General features: G+C 36.1%; 1 protein-coding gene across 8 annotated transcripts in view; it reads left to right on the top strand.

Annotated features, from left to right (window-relative positions):
- Positions 1-15,916, top strand: part of LOC105467446 (VRK serine/threonine kinase 1) — an 85,265-nt gene that overhangs the window by 47,731 nt on the left and 21,618 nt on the right. For all 8 annotated transcript variants that reach the window (XM_071099633.1, XM_011717052.2, XM_011717049.2 and 5 more), the window contains exons 4-10: positions 1,931-2,000; positions 3,086-3,173; positions 8,591-8,699; positions 8,833-8,925; positions 10,982-11,114; positions 11,903-12,023; positions 12,306-12,364. In XM_071099633.1, coding sequence (XP_070955734.1) covers positions 1,931-2,000; positions 3,086-3,173; positions 8,591-8,699; positions 8,833-8,925; positions 10,982-11,114; positions 11,903-12,023; positions 12,306-12,364 — 673 coding nt within the window. The remainder of the gene's footprint in view (positions 1-1,930; positions 2,001-3,085; positions 3,174-8,590; positions 8,700-8,832; positions 8,926-10,981; positions 11,115-11,902; positions 12,024-12,305; positions 12,365-15,916) is intronic.

Raw genomic sequence — 15,916 nt, 5'->3', positions numbered from 1 at the left:
AACATTGCAAGTTTCTCTTGCAGATGCTTGCAAGTGTCAAACTATTGTTGCTGCTAGGAAAGGAGCCACAGGTTATAGAGAAACTTGGGTGCTGAGTCCATAAATTAAGGAATCAGCACTCATACTTTTTCAGTATGTTGGTTAGTTCCTACTTCTTAAGGAGTTGATGCATGCCAAGCCATGATACTACTGTCTTCCAAGGTTAGGGTGAAAAGTGTACTTAACTGTAACAAATAAGGCAAGCTTATTTTCAGGTTGTGATCCAAGTGTTAACGTGTGTTGCCCATTTGCTGTTAAATGCTCATTCATAACTGCCTGACTCTGCAGATTGGCTAATCAGTTTTCCTCTAAGTACTTTATTTTTGAGACGGAGTCTTGGTTTGTCTCCTAGGGTGGAGTGCAGTGGCACAGTCTCAGCTTACTGCAACCTCTACCTCTTGGGTTCAAGTGATTCTCCTCCCTCAGCCTCCTAAGTAGCTGGGATTACAGGTGCCTGCCACCACAGCCAGCTAAGTTTTGTATTTTTAGTAGAGATGGGATTTCAGCATGTTGGCCAGGCTTGTCTTGAACTCCTGACCTCAAGTAATTCACCTGCCTTGGCCTCCCAAACGCTGGGATGACAGGCATGAGCCACCATGCCCACCTTCCTCTAAGTACTTTAATTGGGGATTCCTATTTTCTGAATTATAAGAAATCTGAGATAATTAGAGCAGAGAGTGTGGAGTGGTTTTCTACAGTTGAGGATGTCTTCAGTGAAGAAAAGGTGAACATATTTTAAGTGCTTGCAAAAGTCATCTCTAGTAACCCAAAACTATAAATTATCTCTCATTTAAGATAGTAGGCCTCATTACTCACTTCCCCCAATGCTCTATTTAACTTTGAACTCCAGCTACACAAGATATTCTGCCCAAAATAATTTTTTTCTCATACCTCCTAAAAAGAAAAGCAACCCCAAAATTAGTTTAAAAATGTTAGTTTCCTCATTTGAAGTTTTCACTGCTTTAAATACTTTTTTCTGATTCCCAATAAATAATGACCAACACAAAATACCAAACATTAAATAAATACTAATTTTAATCAGATGAAATTTACTATTTAAAAAGTCCACAGAATTATAAGATCTTTTCCACTCATATATTTACTTAACAAGACAAAACTGCTGACAGGCTGTCATTTCTTGTTTGTGCAAATACCTTTTTGTGAATGTATGTTTCTTTAGTAATAATTTTAATTGTTAATATCTCTAAAAATATAAAATGAATGTAGTCCATAACGTTGGTAGAAGACAATTGTTAATGAGCCCCATGTTTTTCTTGACTTTAAATCATATGGGAAATAAGTTGAATGGCTGTTTGGTTTGACAAACGTAGGAATCCGTGGCAGAAAGGAAAGATGCAGGTTAGTGGACAGTGCATGCTTGTTAAGGAGATGCAGAATATGCACTCTTCTTTGTGGTAAGGTCTGTTTTTGCCAGTCCTGATAAAGTAGATATAACTGTAATGAAAACAGGAAAGGAATGGGATTTTGGCATTAATTGGTTAAATCAGGTATTGAAATTTTATTAAATCTGAGAAATATCTTGTAGCCCCTTGGTGATACAGTTAAGATGGTTGCTCATCTTTGCTTAAGGGAAAGCTTAATAAAGATGAAAATTAGTTTAAACATTTTTCTTAAACTTCTGCAGGCTGAGCTATATATCTGGTTTTGTATAATATATCACTTATAGAAATGGAACTTGAGCAATGTAAGAAATATAGACTAATATTTCTCTGAACATTTCTAAGGAGTTTGACTTAACACAGTTATAAACTTAAGTATCAAAATTACATTGGACAGAAAAATAGATTTGTTGGTCTTCTTTGAAGGTTCATTGAAAATATCTCAGTAATTTTTAACTACTGCTAGTACTAATTAACTCTTATATTTTAAGGAACCCAGTGACAATGGACCTCTTTTTACTGAATTAAAGTTCTACCAACGAGCTGCAAAACCGGAGCAAAGTAAGAAGTACAGTACACATACGTTTACACTTTTAAAATGACCAACTTTTTTTTAAGCCAAGACCTAGAGCATTATATCTTATTTTTTATGACTCTTTGTTATTTTTTTGCTTTACAAATTCCACTTACATGAGATTTGTATGAAAGAATTCTGGTCTTTTAATGGGTTTGTTGCATCAAGATTTTATCTGTATTGATACGTAGAATAAAGTTAATAATAAATGACCTATGATTTAGGAAATATTGTTAAACATTGAGAATTATTGTTGAACTAGAACAGGATATCAAGGTAGAGAGCCAGAACCTCTCCTAGTTACTTTAGTCCCTTCTGTCCTTTTTCCATCTCTCCTAGATCTTGATTTCCTGGTTGAGGACTTTTATATTGAGAAAGAAAAACCTCTTAGATTGGTATGAAAAATAGGTCTTCCTATAGAAGCAAGTAAACATTATGTAATTAGAGAGATAAACGGCAACTTCAGGATAGTCCACCCCTGTGTTCTCAGATTCCACATCCTCAGACTCAACCAACCAGCATCAAAAATATTCCAGAAAAAAAAAACACACACACAATAAAAAATAACAATAGTAAAAAATAATACAAATAAAAAACTAGTACAGTGTAACAACTATTGATACAGCATTTTCGTTGTATTACATATTATTAGTAACCTAGAGATGAGATAAAGTATATAGGAGGATGTGTGGAGGTTATATGCAGCTATTACACCATTTTATATGAGGGACTTGAGCATCTGGATTTTGGTATCTTGAGGGGTGGCGGTTCCTGGAACCAAGCCCCTAGAACAAAGGAATGACTGTACTGTGGTTGTGATTTTTTAAAAAAAATGCTTTTTATAGATTTTTCATTTTAAAGACAATTTTAAGGGCAGGATAACAGTTTTGTAGGTTAATAAAAATGTTTTCATTGTAAAATGCTTTTCATTACTGTATTCTTCATTTTCTTTTTTATGAATACAGGCGAATTCTTATTGCATGTTTAAATACATTTTGCTCGTAATGATTTTTTAAAAAATTATCATTTATGTATAACAATTGAAATCACAAAGATCTGTTTGAATTTGTAGTTCAGAAATGGATTCGTACCCATAAGCTGAAGTACCTGGGTGTTCCTAAGTATTGGGGGTCTGGTCTACATGACAAAAATGGAAAAAGGTAAAAATATGTGTGATTTGTCTTTCTCCTTCCCTTTTGCAACATTTGCTATTTAGTTGGTTTAGTCAGTAATTATTTTCTGATCACTTACAATATTACTAGGCCTCCCTCTAGACTATGTGGAATGTGTGTGACAGAGAGGAATAAGATGTTATCTCTGTCCTCTGCTTTCCATAGCAGCAGGCTATAATGCCCTATTAGAATAGGGGTGCCTCTCTAGTAAGGGGACTTCTACAGAGCAATATCAACTGACAGGGAGGAACAAAGCCAAACAGACCCTGCATTTTTTCCTTTGCCCTTAAAAATAAACAAACTATGTTCTTTATGCAAAAGGGAACCCCTTCAGGATTCCATTTGGTATTTCATGTTGAGTACGTAATCTGCCCACACCAGATCAGGCTCACCCTTTATGAGGGATTTAGTGTAGCTGGTGAGTGAAAGCAAATATGTATGAAACAATTAGAGAACAATTAAGTGCAAAATTGTATGATACTGATTTGTGTGTCTTAGGAGTTCAGAGAATGGAGAGAACGATTTCTTTGGGATAGTTTATTTGGAGAAAACCTCTAATGCTTTGGTGCATAAGCAGCACTTGATACATATTTGAATGAATCAATGGAACTTCATGGAGTAAGGCTTTGGTAGCTGAGACATGAAGGGTAGATTTAGTTTGGAACTGGGGATACATTGCTTAGGATGATTTCAGCTGCAAGTAAAGGAAAACTTTGACTCAGGCAGTCATCAAGGGCCCAGGTTCCTTATCTTGCACCTTTGCCCTCCTCATCTTAGTTTTGTTCTCTGTTAGTTCTCCATTGTGTGGTCGCCAGGTGGCTGCTCCATTTCTAGGCTTCACATGCAGGCACAGTACCCAAGGGCAGAAAATGGTATCTATCGTGTGTTGTGAGTTTCACTTTCCTGGCAAAGAAAGCTTTCCCAGGAGCCCTGTGGCAGACTTCCTCTCATGTTTTCTTGGTCAGAATTTTATCAATACTTATTCTTAAACTATTCACTGGCAAGGACAAAGTGATCACAGTGATCCATGTGGAAAAGGATGGAATGCCAGAACCAAATTGGTGCTCCGTTAGAAAGGATTAAGAGGAGGGGTAGTAGTTGGGTAGGCAGCCAGTGTTGTTTACTTGGGAACCATGCCTCTCTTAGGGAGTGTGGGGATTCCTGAAGTCACGTTGAACGTTTTATTTTATATGATTTTGCTGGGATAGCAAAATATGTTATAGTTTTTATAATATTTTCTTGAGAAATACTATAGAGCAAGGATTAGTTAAGAGCAAGGATTCTAGAGCTAGACTGCCTAGTTTTAAAACCTTGTTTTGCCCTTTAAAATGTGTGTGACTTTGGGCAATTTTTTGCTTTAATTTCCTTATCTGTGAAATGGAGTAACAGCTAACCACTTAATGATGATTAAGTATAATGCTACAAGAGTATATGTAGAACATAGATGTTAGCTTTCGCTCTCAAAGGGGTCTTTAATCGCTTAAATGTTAAAACCTACTGGTTTAGAAAATCATTGAGGAGGCGGAATAGCATCCTTAGCGGGAGATTAACGTGAGCACAAGGATAGACTTCTGTTCAACTGTATGACTCAATGGCCGTCTTCCTCTAGCAGAGGAAGAGGGCATGCGTGTAAGAGAAAAGGAAGTAAACTTGGAGAAAAAGTCGGTGGCAGATAATGAAGACCCATAGAGGAAGGAACAGTTTGGAACCAATGTCTAGTAGGTAGTCAGAAGCTATCACTTGCTCTTGAGCAAGGGATGAGGTGACACGGTGGTGAAGGTGGCATTTGGGAAATGGTTTACATGGTGAATTAAAGACTGTCTAAAGGGGAGTAAGACAAGAAAAACCCTTAGTGATGACTTGCTAGGAAGCAAATCTGTTTGACTGTGTGCTCCAGTATACAATAGTTATATTTCTAAGGAACAGTGCGTTATGGAAACCACATTTCAAAGAGATGATTGGAAGAAAAGTGTGCCTGGGGCTAGAGCATTTTTCCACTTGGAATAACAGCCTTTTCCTCTTTCCATAATTTCAATATAAACGTCTAAAAAAAAAAAGAAAACAAAAACCAAGTACAGTATATTGCAGCAAAACCTAAACACCAGACAAATCTAGCACTAGATTGATTGTACTTGACTGCATCAGGTGTGGTCATGGGCTAGTTAACTTTCTGTCTCTCTCGTTTCCCTGTCTGTGAGATGAGGATAATAGTACTTTATGAATTACTGTGAAGATGAAATGAAAACATGTAAATTATAAGGGGCACATAGTAAGTGCCCAGGAAATATTTCTTGCAGTCATCATCACTGTGATTATCATAATTGGTTTCATTTGTTTGTCTATGATTTTTGTTTGTCAGTGGTGATATTTTGCTTAAGAATGATGGTCTTTTTAAAAGTAACCCAAACTGTCATATCACATTTTACCATATACATTCTTATCACCCATTTTATGATAAAGTTTGGAACCAGTTAAACAGGGTTTTGTTTGTATAACTCCCGTGAGGTGACCGGGGGCTAACTGGGTCCAAGGTTGACACTGTAAGCTGACTGACGAGGGTACTGCTGGAAAGAACTTCCCTGGTGTGGATCAGAAGTGCCTTAGAATGTGGTGACAAACGAGAACACAGTCTAAGTCTTAACTCACCACTTATTAGTGATGACTTTACCTCTTAGCCCATTTCTTCTATAAAATGAGGTTGCTAGAAATGTCTCCTTTAAAAGATGGCGTTAGTCATGTATCAGGCATTGATTTGCTTTTTAGGTTGAAGCTCTTAAAAAGAATCATCGTAGGTCTTAGAAAGTAAAGAAATAGAAAGTAGATTATTCTTCCAGCCCCCTCCTGTACCAGACATCCTTAGTTTTTCTTGTAACTCATTTGAATTAATATGTATGTAGGGCTTAGAACAATGTTAGCTGCTACCATTATTAAACTATTTATACTGATGTATATTTTTCTTTTACTTGCACATTTTTATTCAAGTCTCCAGAAAAGTCTACATCAAAGGTTTTACTTTAGAGAAGTTACTTAGAAATAACTTCCATTTTACTACTCAATGGTAGAGCTGTCTTTCCAGAAGAATGTGGTAATGGTTTCTATGAAATTTGTGGAATCATGTTTCAGTTGATGTTTATGATTTAGGTATGGTGACAAGATTAAGGGCTTAATAAGAATGGTGGTAGGGTGATTTGTGAATAAAAACAAAGACCTATGTGATAGAATTTATTGATAGACCCCATGTTGAATTAAGCAGTTGTGTTTTAGCCATCTTTCAGGCTGTTACAGAGGTTGTATTTTTGTTACCTTTGTATTACAGGCCTTAAGTATCCCTTATCTGAAATGTTGGCACCAGAAGTATTTTAGATTTGGGATTTCTTAAGGATTTTGGAATATTTGCATTAATACCTACTGGTTGAGCATCCCAAATCCGAAAATGGGAAATACAAAATGCTCCAATGAGCATTTCCTTTGAGCATCATGTTGGCACTAAAAAAAACTTTCTAATTTTGGAGCACTTCTGATTTCAGATTTTCAGATTTGAGATGCTCATCCTATATTATAATCATTACACACATCACCTATTTAGTAAAAGCCAACATGTATATGTGCCCTGGTTTCATCTCTCAACCTTTCAAAACCTGTTATACAGAGGAAACCAGGAAGTCAAAGTTACCATTTTCACTTTATTATCTTACAAGCCAAGGTGCTAGGAAATCCTACATGAATACATTTTGTCACTTTTTTTTCCCCCCCGAGATGGAGTTTCACTCTTGTTGCCCAGCTGGAGTGCAGTGGCTCAGTCTGGCTCACTGCAATCTCTGCTTCCCAGGTTCAAGCAATTCTCCTGCCTTAGCCTCCTGAGTTGCTGGGATTACAGGCACCTGCCACCATGCCCGGCTAATTCTTGTATTTTTAGTAGAGACGGGGTTTCACCATGTTGGCCAAGCTGGTCTTGAATTGCTGACCTCAGGTGATCCACCAGCCTTGGCCTCCCAGAGTGCTAGGATTACAGGCGTGAACTACTGCGCCCGACCACCACTGACTAATTTTATAACCTTGGACAAATCGCTTTACCTCTGAAGACCTTAGTTATTTTATTTATTAAAAGATGTTTAGACAAGATGATTTTCTAATTTTCTTCCAATTCAAAAATGAATAGAATTCTGAGTTACTTGTTCAGCATCTTGTCTTTTAATGTTAGTCAACTCTTCCTTCCCTATTGAACTTGTCATATTGTTATCATAGAAGCCTACAACATATAAATGGGGTTTTTGTATCCTACTGACATTTATTTCAGTATATGTAGTTCAGTGGTTAAAAGCATGATTTTGCCACATACTAGAGTACAAATTATCAGTTTTCTTCTGCTGTAAAATGGGGATGATAGGAATTACCTACCTTATAGAGTGATGTGAGGTTTAAATGCATTAATAACATTTTAAGTACTTACATTAGTGCTGTGCTTATACCAGGTGTTCAGTAAATGCTAGATGTTAGAGTGTTGATGAGTCATAATCTTCCTTGTTGGAGATGTCCTGAAACATTCTGAGTGTGGTTTTGGTTTTTATTGATTTACTGAATGATTTCACCAGACAAATTAGAATCTGGAAAACTGTTGAAGGTAAAAGTGGTCCTCAGAGCAGAAGCTGAGCAGTGTTATTGCAAATAGGTGATGCTTTTCTGTACATACTGAAATACAACATGATTATTGAATCTGAGTTTTGGGTGCTGGAAGTGACCTTAGAAAGGGTGAGTCCCTACTCTCTCATTTTACTTCTGTGGAAATTGAGGCCCAAGGAAGTAATGTGACTCAGCCAAGGTGACATAGCTGCTTTACGGCCAAACCAATTATCTTCACGTTTTTCCGGGATATTTGTTTTTCCCCAAATCTTGGCCATTGAGTGTTTAATGTACAATCCTTCTGTGCCATTTAAACAATGGTATTGAATCTGGCTCTTGTTAAAGCATCTGACAAGAATCTTGATTTTAGCAGAATGTTGTTACTGCTGAATATACCTTAAAAATACAGAGAAACAGTCACAGGAAGGAAGCTGATATCCAGAAACATTAATTAATTTTAACTATGTGTCATTTTTATTTAGCTTGTTTTATTTTTACTGTGAATAAACCTGTTGGGTTCTCTCTGTGAGCATTATCTTAAATTGAATAGTCTCCTAAAACTAGCTGAGACCAGGAAGAGGCCCTCCAGGTTAGCAGGACCTGAAAGCACTCTGAACTCTTGAGATTTCTAGTTGGGAGAAATTGTTGCAAATGTTTGTATTTCTTTTTTTAAAAAAACGTATTTACTAAACATTGTCTTGAAAAGATTACTTTGAGAGTACTTATTGCAAAGTTGGTTTTCTTGAATTGTATTTTGTTCATTGGCTTTTCATATTTGTCTTCAGTTATAGGTTTATGATAATGGATCGCTTTGGGAGTGACCTTCAGAAAATATATGAAGCAAATGCCAAAAGGTTTTCTCGGAAAACTGTCTTGCAGCTAAGCTTAAGAATTGTATGTGAGCTATATTCTTCTTGTTTTTAAAAAATTGTTTTTAGTACAGTAAAGGCTAGTTTATGTTGAAGCTTGGTCCTCTGCTGGCTGGTGTTAGGTACTGCATTAACTTATTCTGTATGTATTTTCATAGCTGGATATTCTGGAATATATTCACGAGCATGAGTATGTGCATGGAGATATCAAGGCCTCAAATCTTCTTCTGAACTACAAGAATCCTGACCAGGTAGTTTTATAACTTTAATTTCTACTATTTAAAACGTGTTGTTTGAAAATAAATATGGTTGCTTTGAACTTTTGAACCTATGTAGAAGTTTTACTTTTTGAAGTAGATTTGGTAATAATATTTCTTCTTGACACTTTGATCTAGTTAACATTCTACATTTTTGATGTGATTTGTTGGCACTTTATCAAGTTGGCTATTTTGCCCTAAATAAGATTCAGAAGAAGTGCTTGTGATACAAAATGAATTTCAAATAGCTATTTGGGGGTGGAAGCTTAAAATTATATAGTACACCAATGAATTATGTTTGCCTGTCTGCTTTGTCACTTTTTTTATTCCTTTGTTCAAGAAATCCATCAAATGTAAGTGTTCTATTACTTGGAAAATTTGGTCTTTAACATGTTGATTATTCAAATCAATTGGTTTACAGAAATATCTTAGCTGTCTAAATTTGTATACCCTTAGTGTTTGGAATTCAAATGTGCATTTTTTTTTTTTGCTTATTACATTCCCTTGTAATTTTTACTTTCTAATGAAAGGAGAAAAGCTAATGTTATTATACCTTTATTTAGGTGAGTTTAGTTGAAGTAGAGGGATCTATACTATATTCCTGTATAGCTGTTTCTGTGATTTCGGTGAAAGTAAGGTTTAGTTGACATTCATACTTAATGTATGTTCTCACTTCTTTCTTGATCTTAAATAAAAAGGAAGATTTAAACATTTTAAGTGTGTTTGGGTGCTTTGATTATTATAATTATTTGTCAGTACTCTGTACTTCATTCTTTCTTTCAAATGTACCTTTACCTTTGCTTAGTTTTTCCTTTTTCCTTTGGGTCCCTTTTCTTTTTCTGTTGTCTCATGTTTGCTTCTCTTCCTCCAATGTCAGTTATGGTGGATATAAGGGAATCTATATAAGTATAAAAGAAGAAAGTTACTATACTGTTAATACAGTGTGCTAATGGAGAAGTCTTAAAAAGGCAATCATCAAATTCATCTCTGCTGTTTCTAGCCATTTCTTTTTAGATGTTTCTAGGCCAAGAACAAAGAAAACGCAGCTAACAACCTGAACAATAAGGGTTCCATTAATTGAAATAGGCTGGACTTGTATAGTATAATAAAATACAACTTATATCACTTTGCAGGTGACTAAAACATGCTGCCTTTGTTTATATGGAAATATTTTTGCAGCTCTGTTATCCTTCAGACATATGCTTTGGATGGGATTATTTTTCCAGTGTTAGATGTATGTGCTAGATCTAGCTACATATTTTTGCTTCAGTTTCCTCTTGTGCCCAGATGCATGCATTTGTGACATTTACTCAGAATTAGAGATGTAATGTGTGGCTATGAAATAGAAGAAAGCCAAGTTTATTAGCTTTGTATGCTAATCAGACCCACATGTATATGCCTATGAATAAGTATGTATATAATATTAAAATTTACTTTTAATCATGAAGACTTGGCTTTAGAATATAGTATTTAAATATAGATAAGAGCCTGATCTAACAGTTCTTTAGATCATTATTATGATGTATGAAATATTTTTATAAAGTAAATTGAGATTTGATTATTTTACAAGTGAAGAAACAGAGGAATAGAAGGTAACTAACATATCCTGTGTCAACATCATTAGCAGTCTTCTACTGGGTGTGCTTTTCTGTGTGGGAAGTAGCAGTTGTATCGCAACAAGTATTGATGGTTTGCTCTGTGCTCAATTTTAGAGTCTGTAAGATAAAGTATAAAATGTATAATTTTCATTCAAATTGAAGAGACAAGATTAATTACAAGTATAACATATACTTATCTTAAAAAAGTATATAAAGTCAAGTGGTTACACTATAGCTGTGTGGTCATTTAGCATTTTTATTAAAAATAAAAAGCCTTTCAGAATTAAGTATTTGCTGCTGTTTGCATTTTGGATCTAAATTGTTTGGAGTGTTATGGAATGACCTTGTAGATGAACCCACCTTCAGATGACAGTATTTTGTTTCTATGCTTTAAAGGGGTATATGTGCAGTGATTTTGACTTTAGTTTGTATTGGTGCTTGGAAATTTATAGGTGTACTTGGTAGATTATGGCCTTGCTTATCGGTACTGCCCAGAAGGAGTTCATAAAGAATACAAAGAAGACCCCAAAAGATGTCATGATGGCACTATTGAATTCACGAGCATCGATGCACACAATGGTGTGGGTATGTCAGTAGTACTTGAGTGAGAAATAGACTGCTAATGTTTTCACCCAGATTCCTACATAGTTCTTAATTATGCATAAATAAATAAATAGATACATAAATAAGAATTGAAGAGGCACAGGGGCATGAGGAAAGAAGGCAGAGGTGAGACTCCTACAATTGTATTCCAGGGCCATTTGTGTTCTTCTCTCTTGCCTTTTCCTTGCAACCTTCAAAGATAACCAAGAAGGTGGTAGTGGTTCATTCAACTGCAATGAGGATTTCTTTTTGGTTTTATTTAGTTTAATTGGAATGTTTGTTTGTTTTTGTATTTTTTCTCAAGTTTCTTATGTATCTACAACTTTGTAACAGCTCACTTTTATTTTACTACCTGTTAAGTTAGTTTATTTCCTCAGCAGTCATTTCTTCTGTGCTCAAAGCTGTGGAAGAACTCAAACACCCAGTTCTCTGGGCCTCTTAATAGCATATAAAAATTGTAAGAATATCTTCAAGTTTTCCAAAGGCAGTATTGAGTCTATCATTGTTTTATTTCTAGAGTAACAGTCTCTGCTTGAAACCCTAAAATTTACCAGTTTGAGTTTTAAAGTAGAAATTATTAATTGGAAGTAAATTGGGAGGTAAGCTATTTCTTTTATACTGTCCAATACCTAGGTGAAATGCAGTCAAAATTTTATGATGAAAAACAGACTGTGGAGTTGACTTGTTTTACCTTATTACTTTATATATACTTTAAATTATATATTAAAAATTATTTCAGTCTACCTAATGTTCTTCTCTTGCATTTGTAGCCCCATCAAGACGTGGTGATTTGGAAATACTTGGTTATTGCATGATCCAATGGCTTACTGGCCATCTTCCTTGGGAGGATAATTTGAAAGATCCTAAATATGTTAGAGATTCCAAAATTAGGTAAAGGAAAACTTAAGTTATTTCTAGCAAAATCATGATAAGCCAAATGTTTTTAGTCACAGTTTCTTGACAGGAACTATAGTTTCAACTGATACTGATATAGAAATAAGAAAGTACTTGTTAAACAGTAAGGTTCCTTGGTCTTTTGTTTAATTTAGAAAAATGTCTGTAAGCATATTTAGGATGTAGCACAATATTGCTTAATGTGCTATGTATTTTTATTTCATATTAATAACATGACATCAAGCTTCAAACAGTGACTCATTCTTTAATTTTTAACAGATATAGAGAAAATATTGCAAGTTTGATGGACAAATGTTTTCCTGAGAAAAACAAACCAGGTAGGAAAACACTTCTTCAGTGTTAATAGGGATTTTGTTTTCTGGGGATAAAAAGGCATGGTATCCATGGAATAGCCCTTAATGTAAGATGTTAGGTGGTGACCAGGCATGGTGGCTCACTCCTGTAATCCCAGCACTTTGGGATGCTGAGGTGGGTGGATCACGAGGCCAGGAGATCGAGACCATCCTGGCTAACAGGTGAAACCTCATCTCTGCTAAAAATACAAAAATTAGCCACGCGTGGTGGCATGCACCTGTAGTCCCAGCTGCTCAGGAGGCTGAGGCAGGAGAATCACTTGAACCCAGGAGGCAGAGGTTGCAGTGAGCTGAGATCGCACCATTGCACTCCAGCCTGGGTGACGGAGCGAGACTCTGTCTCAAAAAAAAAAAAAGGATATTAGATGGTTTGTTAAATGAATACTTGAGCCTTATTCAATTTTATTCAGTGCTTTTAGCAAAGGAAGCAAATTTCATTCATCCATTAAGCTAGTAAGTATTGAGGCTTTATTGTGCACCAGGGACTGGGGGTACATCAGGGAACAAAACAAATATCCCTGCCCTCATGAAGCTAACATTCTAGTTGGAGGAGTTAGATAGTAAACACATGAGCAAAATTTGTATGTTCCCCTAGTTAGTACTGTGGAACTAGAAGAAAACAGGGTATAGAATTAGGGGGATGGAGTTGGGGTGGGTAGTAAAGTAGCGAGGGGGACTGTAATTTTAAGTAGGCTGTCCAGGGACAGCCTCACTTAGGAGGTGATATTTGAGCAGTTGTAGGAAGGAGGTGAGGGAGGGAGTGAGCTCTGTAGAAGTCTGGGGAAGAGAATTCTAGGCAGAAGGGACACTAGTGCCCAGGAGATGCGAGGACTGTTTTTATAGGTAATCATGAGGGCTTTGGCTTTTTCTTCAAGGAAGAGTGTAAGGTTTGGATTAGAAGAGTTATATGAACTGTTTATCCTGAGGGGAAAGGTCTCCTGCTTCTGGTGTAGGGATGGACTGCCAAAGGAGCAAGGATGGGCCTAGGCAGAAAGCAGGTTAAGAGGCCACTGCAATAACCCGTGCAAGAGAAGTAGCAGCCAAAGAGTGAGAATTGGTCAGTTTGCGTATATTCAGAAGTCTTTCTAAGCCTTTGCTCAGTTGTCTCCTTTTCAGGAAGGTCTGTCTACCCTGACCTTATGCTATTTAAAATTGCAGCCTACTCCCCATATCAATAAATACAATGCGGATTTCTCAGAATTATGCCTTGGACCTCATAGCGATCAGTAGCCTCTCCCTCGTGGCCTAATGAGTCACTTACCTTAATTTCCAGTACCAAATATTTGTGTTTAAAATTTATAGAAATGGAATAATACAGTGAATGAAATAGGTAAAAATCCCTGTCCTCATGAAATTATGGTTTACTTCTGTTAGTGTCCTTTTCTTTCACTCAGTAATGTATTTGTGAAATTCATCCCCATTATCGCATGGTTTTTTTTGTTATTGTTGTTGTTACGTTTTTTTGAGATGGAGTCTCACTCTGTTGCCCAGGCTAGAGCGCAGTGGCACAGTCACAGCTCACTGCAGCCTTGACCTCCTGAGGCTTAAGAGATCTTCCCACCTCAGTCTCTGAAGTAGCTGGGACTATAGGCACACGCCACCACACCTGGCTAATTAAAAAAATTTTTTTTGTAGAGATGTGATCTCACTATGTTGCCCAGGCTAGTCTTGAATTCCTGGGCTCAACCAGTCCTCCTACCTCAGACTCCCAGTATTGGAATTGTAGGCATGAGCCACTGCACTTGGCCCTATTATTGTATATGTTTAACAGTAGTTTCTTCATTATCATTTCTATAAGGTATTCTACTGTAGTTACATACCATTATTTATTCGCTCTTAGTTCATCTCTAATTTTTGGCAGTTGCAGCTTGCCAATTATACATACAGATGTATAGTCTACCTGCAGTTGATTTTTGGGTATTATTTGAGGAGGGGTCATGTATCTTTCCTATCCCCATATTTATATCTAGTCGACCCAGCAACCTTCCATGAAAAGACCATTCTTTTCCTTTGTTGTCATATTTGTCATCAATCAAGTGTGGATTTGTGGATCTGTGCATCTGTTTCTGGACTCTCTTTTTTCAGTTGTTCTTTTTGCCTATTCTTGGACCACGCTGTCTTAGTTACTGTAGCTTTATTTTAAGCTTGGTATCTGGTAGTTGAAATTCTTTAGCACTACTTTTCTTTAACTAGACTTTGCTACTTTGCTATTCTTTGCCCTTTGCATTTCTATTTAAATTTTAGAATCACCTTGTCAGTTACACACACACTCACCCACCCCCAAGTTTGCTGGAACCTGGGGATTGAATTTGACTCTGTAGACCAATTTGGGGAGCATTGACATCTTTATACTGTTGAGTTTTCCAGTCCACTTGTACGGTATATCTTTTATTAAATTTGGTCTGTCTCGATTTCTCTCAACTGTGTTTTATAGTCTTCTTTAGGAAAATCTTGCTCATCTTTCATTGTATTTGTTGCGAAGTATTTGATGCTATTTTAAGTCTTTTCTAAATAGTTTATTTTCCAATTGCTTTTTGCTAGTCTATAGAAATAGGATAGATTTTTATATATTTACCTTGCATCTTATGACCTTGCTACATTTATGTACTAGTTCTAGTAGTTATTTGTAGATTCTGTAGGATTTTCCACATGTAGTATTATGTTGTTTGTGACTAAAGTCTGATTTGCATCTTTTGTTCCACTCTTTATGCCTTCTATTTATTTTCTTATTGTATTAGCTAAAAGTACACATAACTATTCTATTATACTGAAGGGACATGGCAAAAATGGACATTGTTCTCTCCCAGGGGGAGCATTTTCAATGTTTTATCATACATGGTGATAATTGTTTTAGTTTTTTTTGTACATCTCCTTTATCAGATGAAGAAATTGGAAGTTACGTACTGTTGTCTGTTTTTTTCTCGGTATATTCCAAGTATTTAGGAATAGTGCCTGGCACATAGGAAGTGCTTAATAAATATTTGAGTTAATGAATGTGTGTGTGCACGTGCGTGTGTGTGTGTGTGTGTGTGTGTGTGTATAGAACTGATAAGATCTCTTGAAGGACTGGTGTGAGAGGAAATGATTCAAGGATGACTAACTCAGATTTTAGCTTGAGGAGCTAGAAGGATGAAATTCTCAGTAACTGAGACAGAGAAAACCTCAAGTTTTAGGGATAGGTCAAGAGTTTAGATGTGGGTTTGTTGGAATTAATGGTGATATTTACACATCCAAGGACCAATATATGAATGGTAGATATACAAGTCTGGAGGTTGGGGGAAAGGTCTGTGTGTGAGTCATTAGCTCAAAAATGGATTTTTAATGTTGAAAAGTGTTGATCTTGACTAGTAGGATTTCTTTTTTATGGTGTGGTTCTGTCTAAGTGTACGGTAAACCTTTATCATTTGGAAGCTGATTTTTCTCTTTTATGGGAAAGCCAGACCTTATTTCTTTCTTTCTTTGACCTCTTTTTGGTGTGTTTTATTTCTCTATCTGCTATAGAGCTAATGGCTTTGA

Source organism: Macaca nemestrina, chromosome 7 (assembly GCF_043159975.1).
Source record: "Macaca nemestrina isolate mMacNem1 chromosome 7, mMacNem.hap1, whole genome shotgun sequence".
Lineage (NCBI taxonomy): Eukaryota > Metazoa > Chordata > Mammalia > Primates > Cercopithecidae > Macaca > Macaca nemestrina.
The sequence above is the reverse complement of the archived record's forward strand: the minus strand, read 5'-3'. Positions and strand labels throughout refer to the sequence as shown.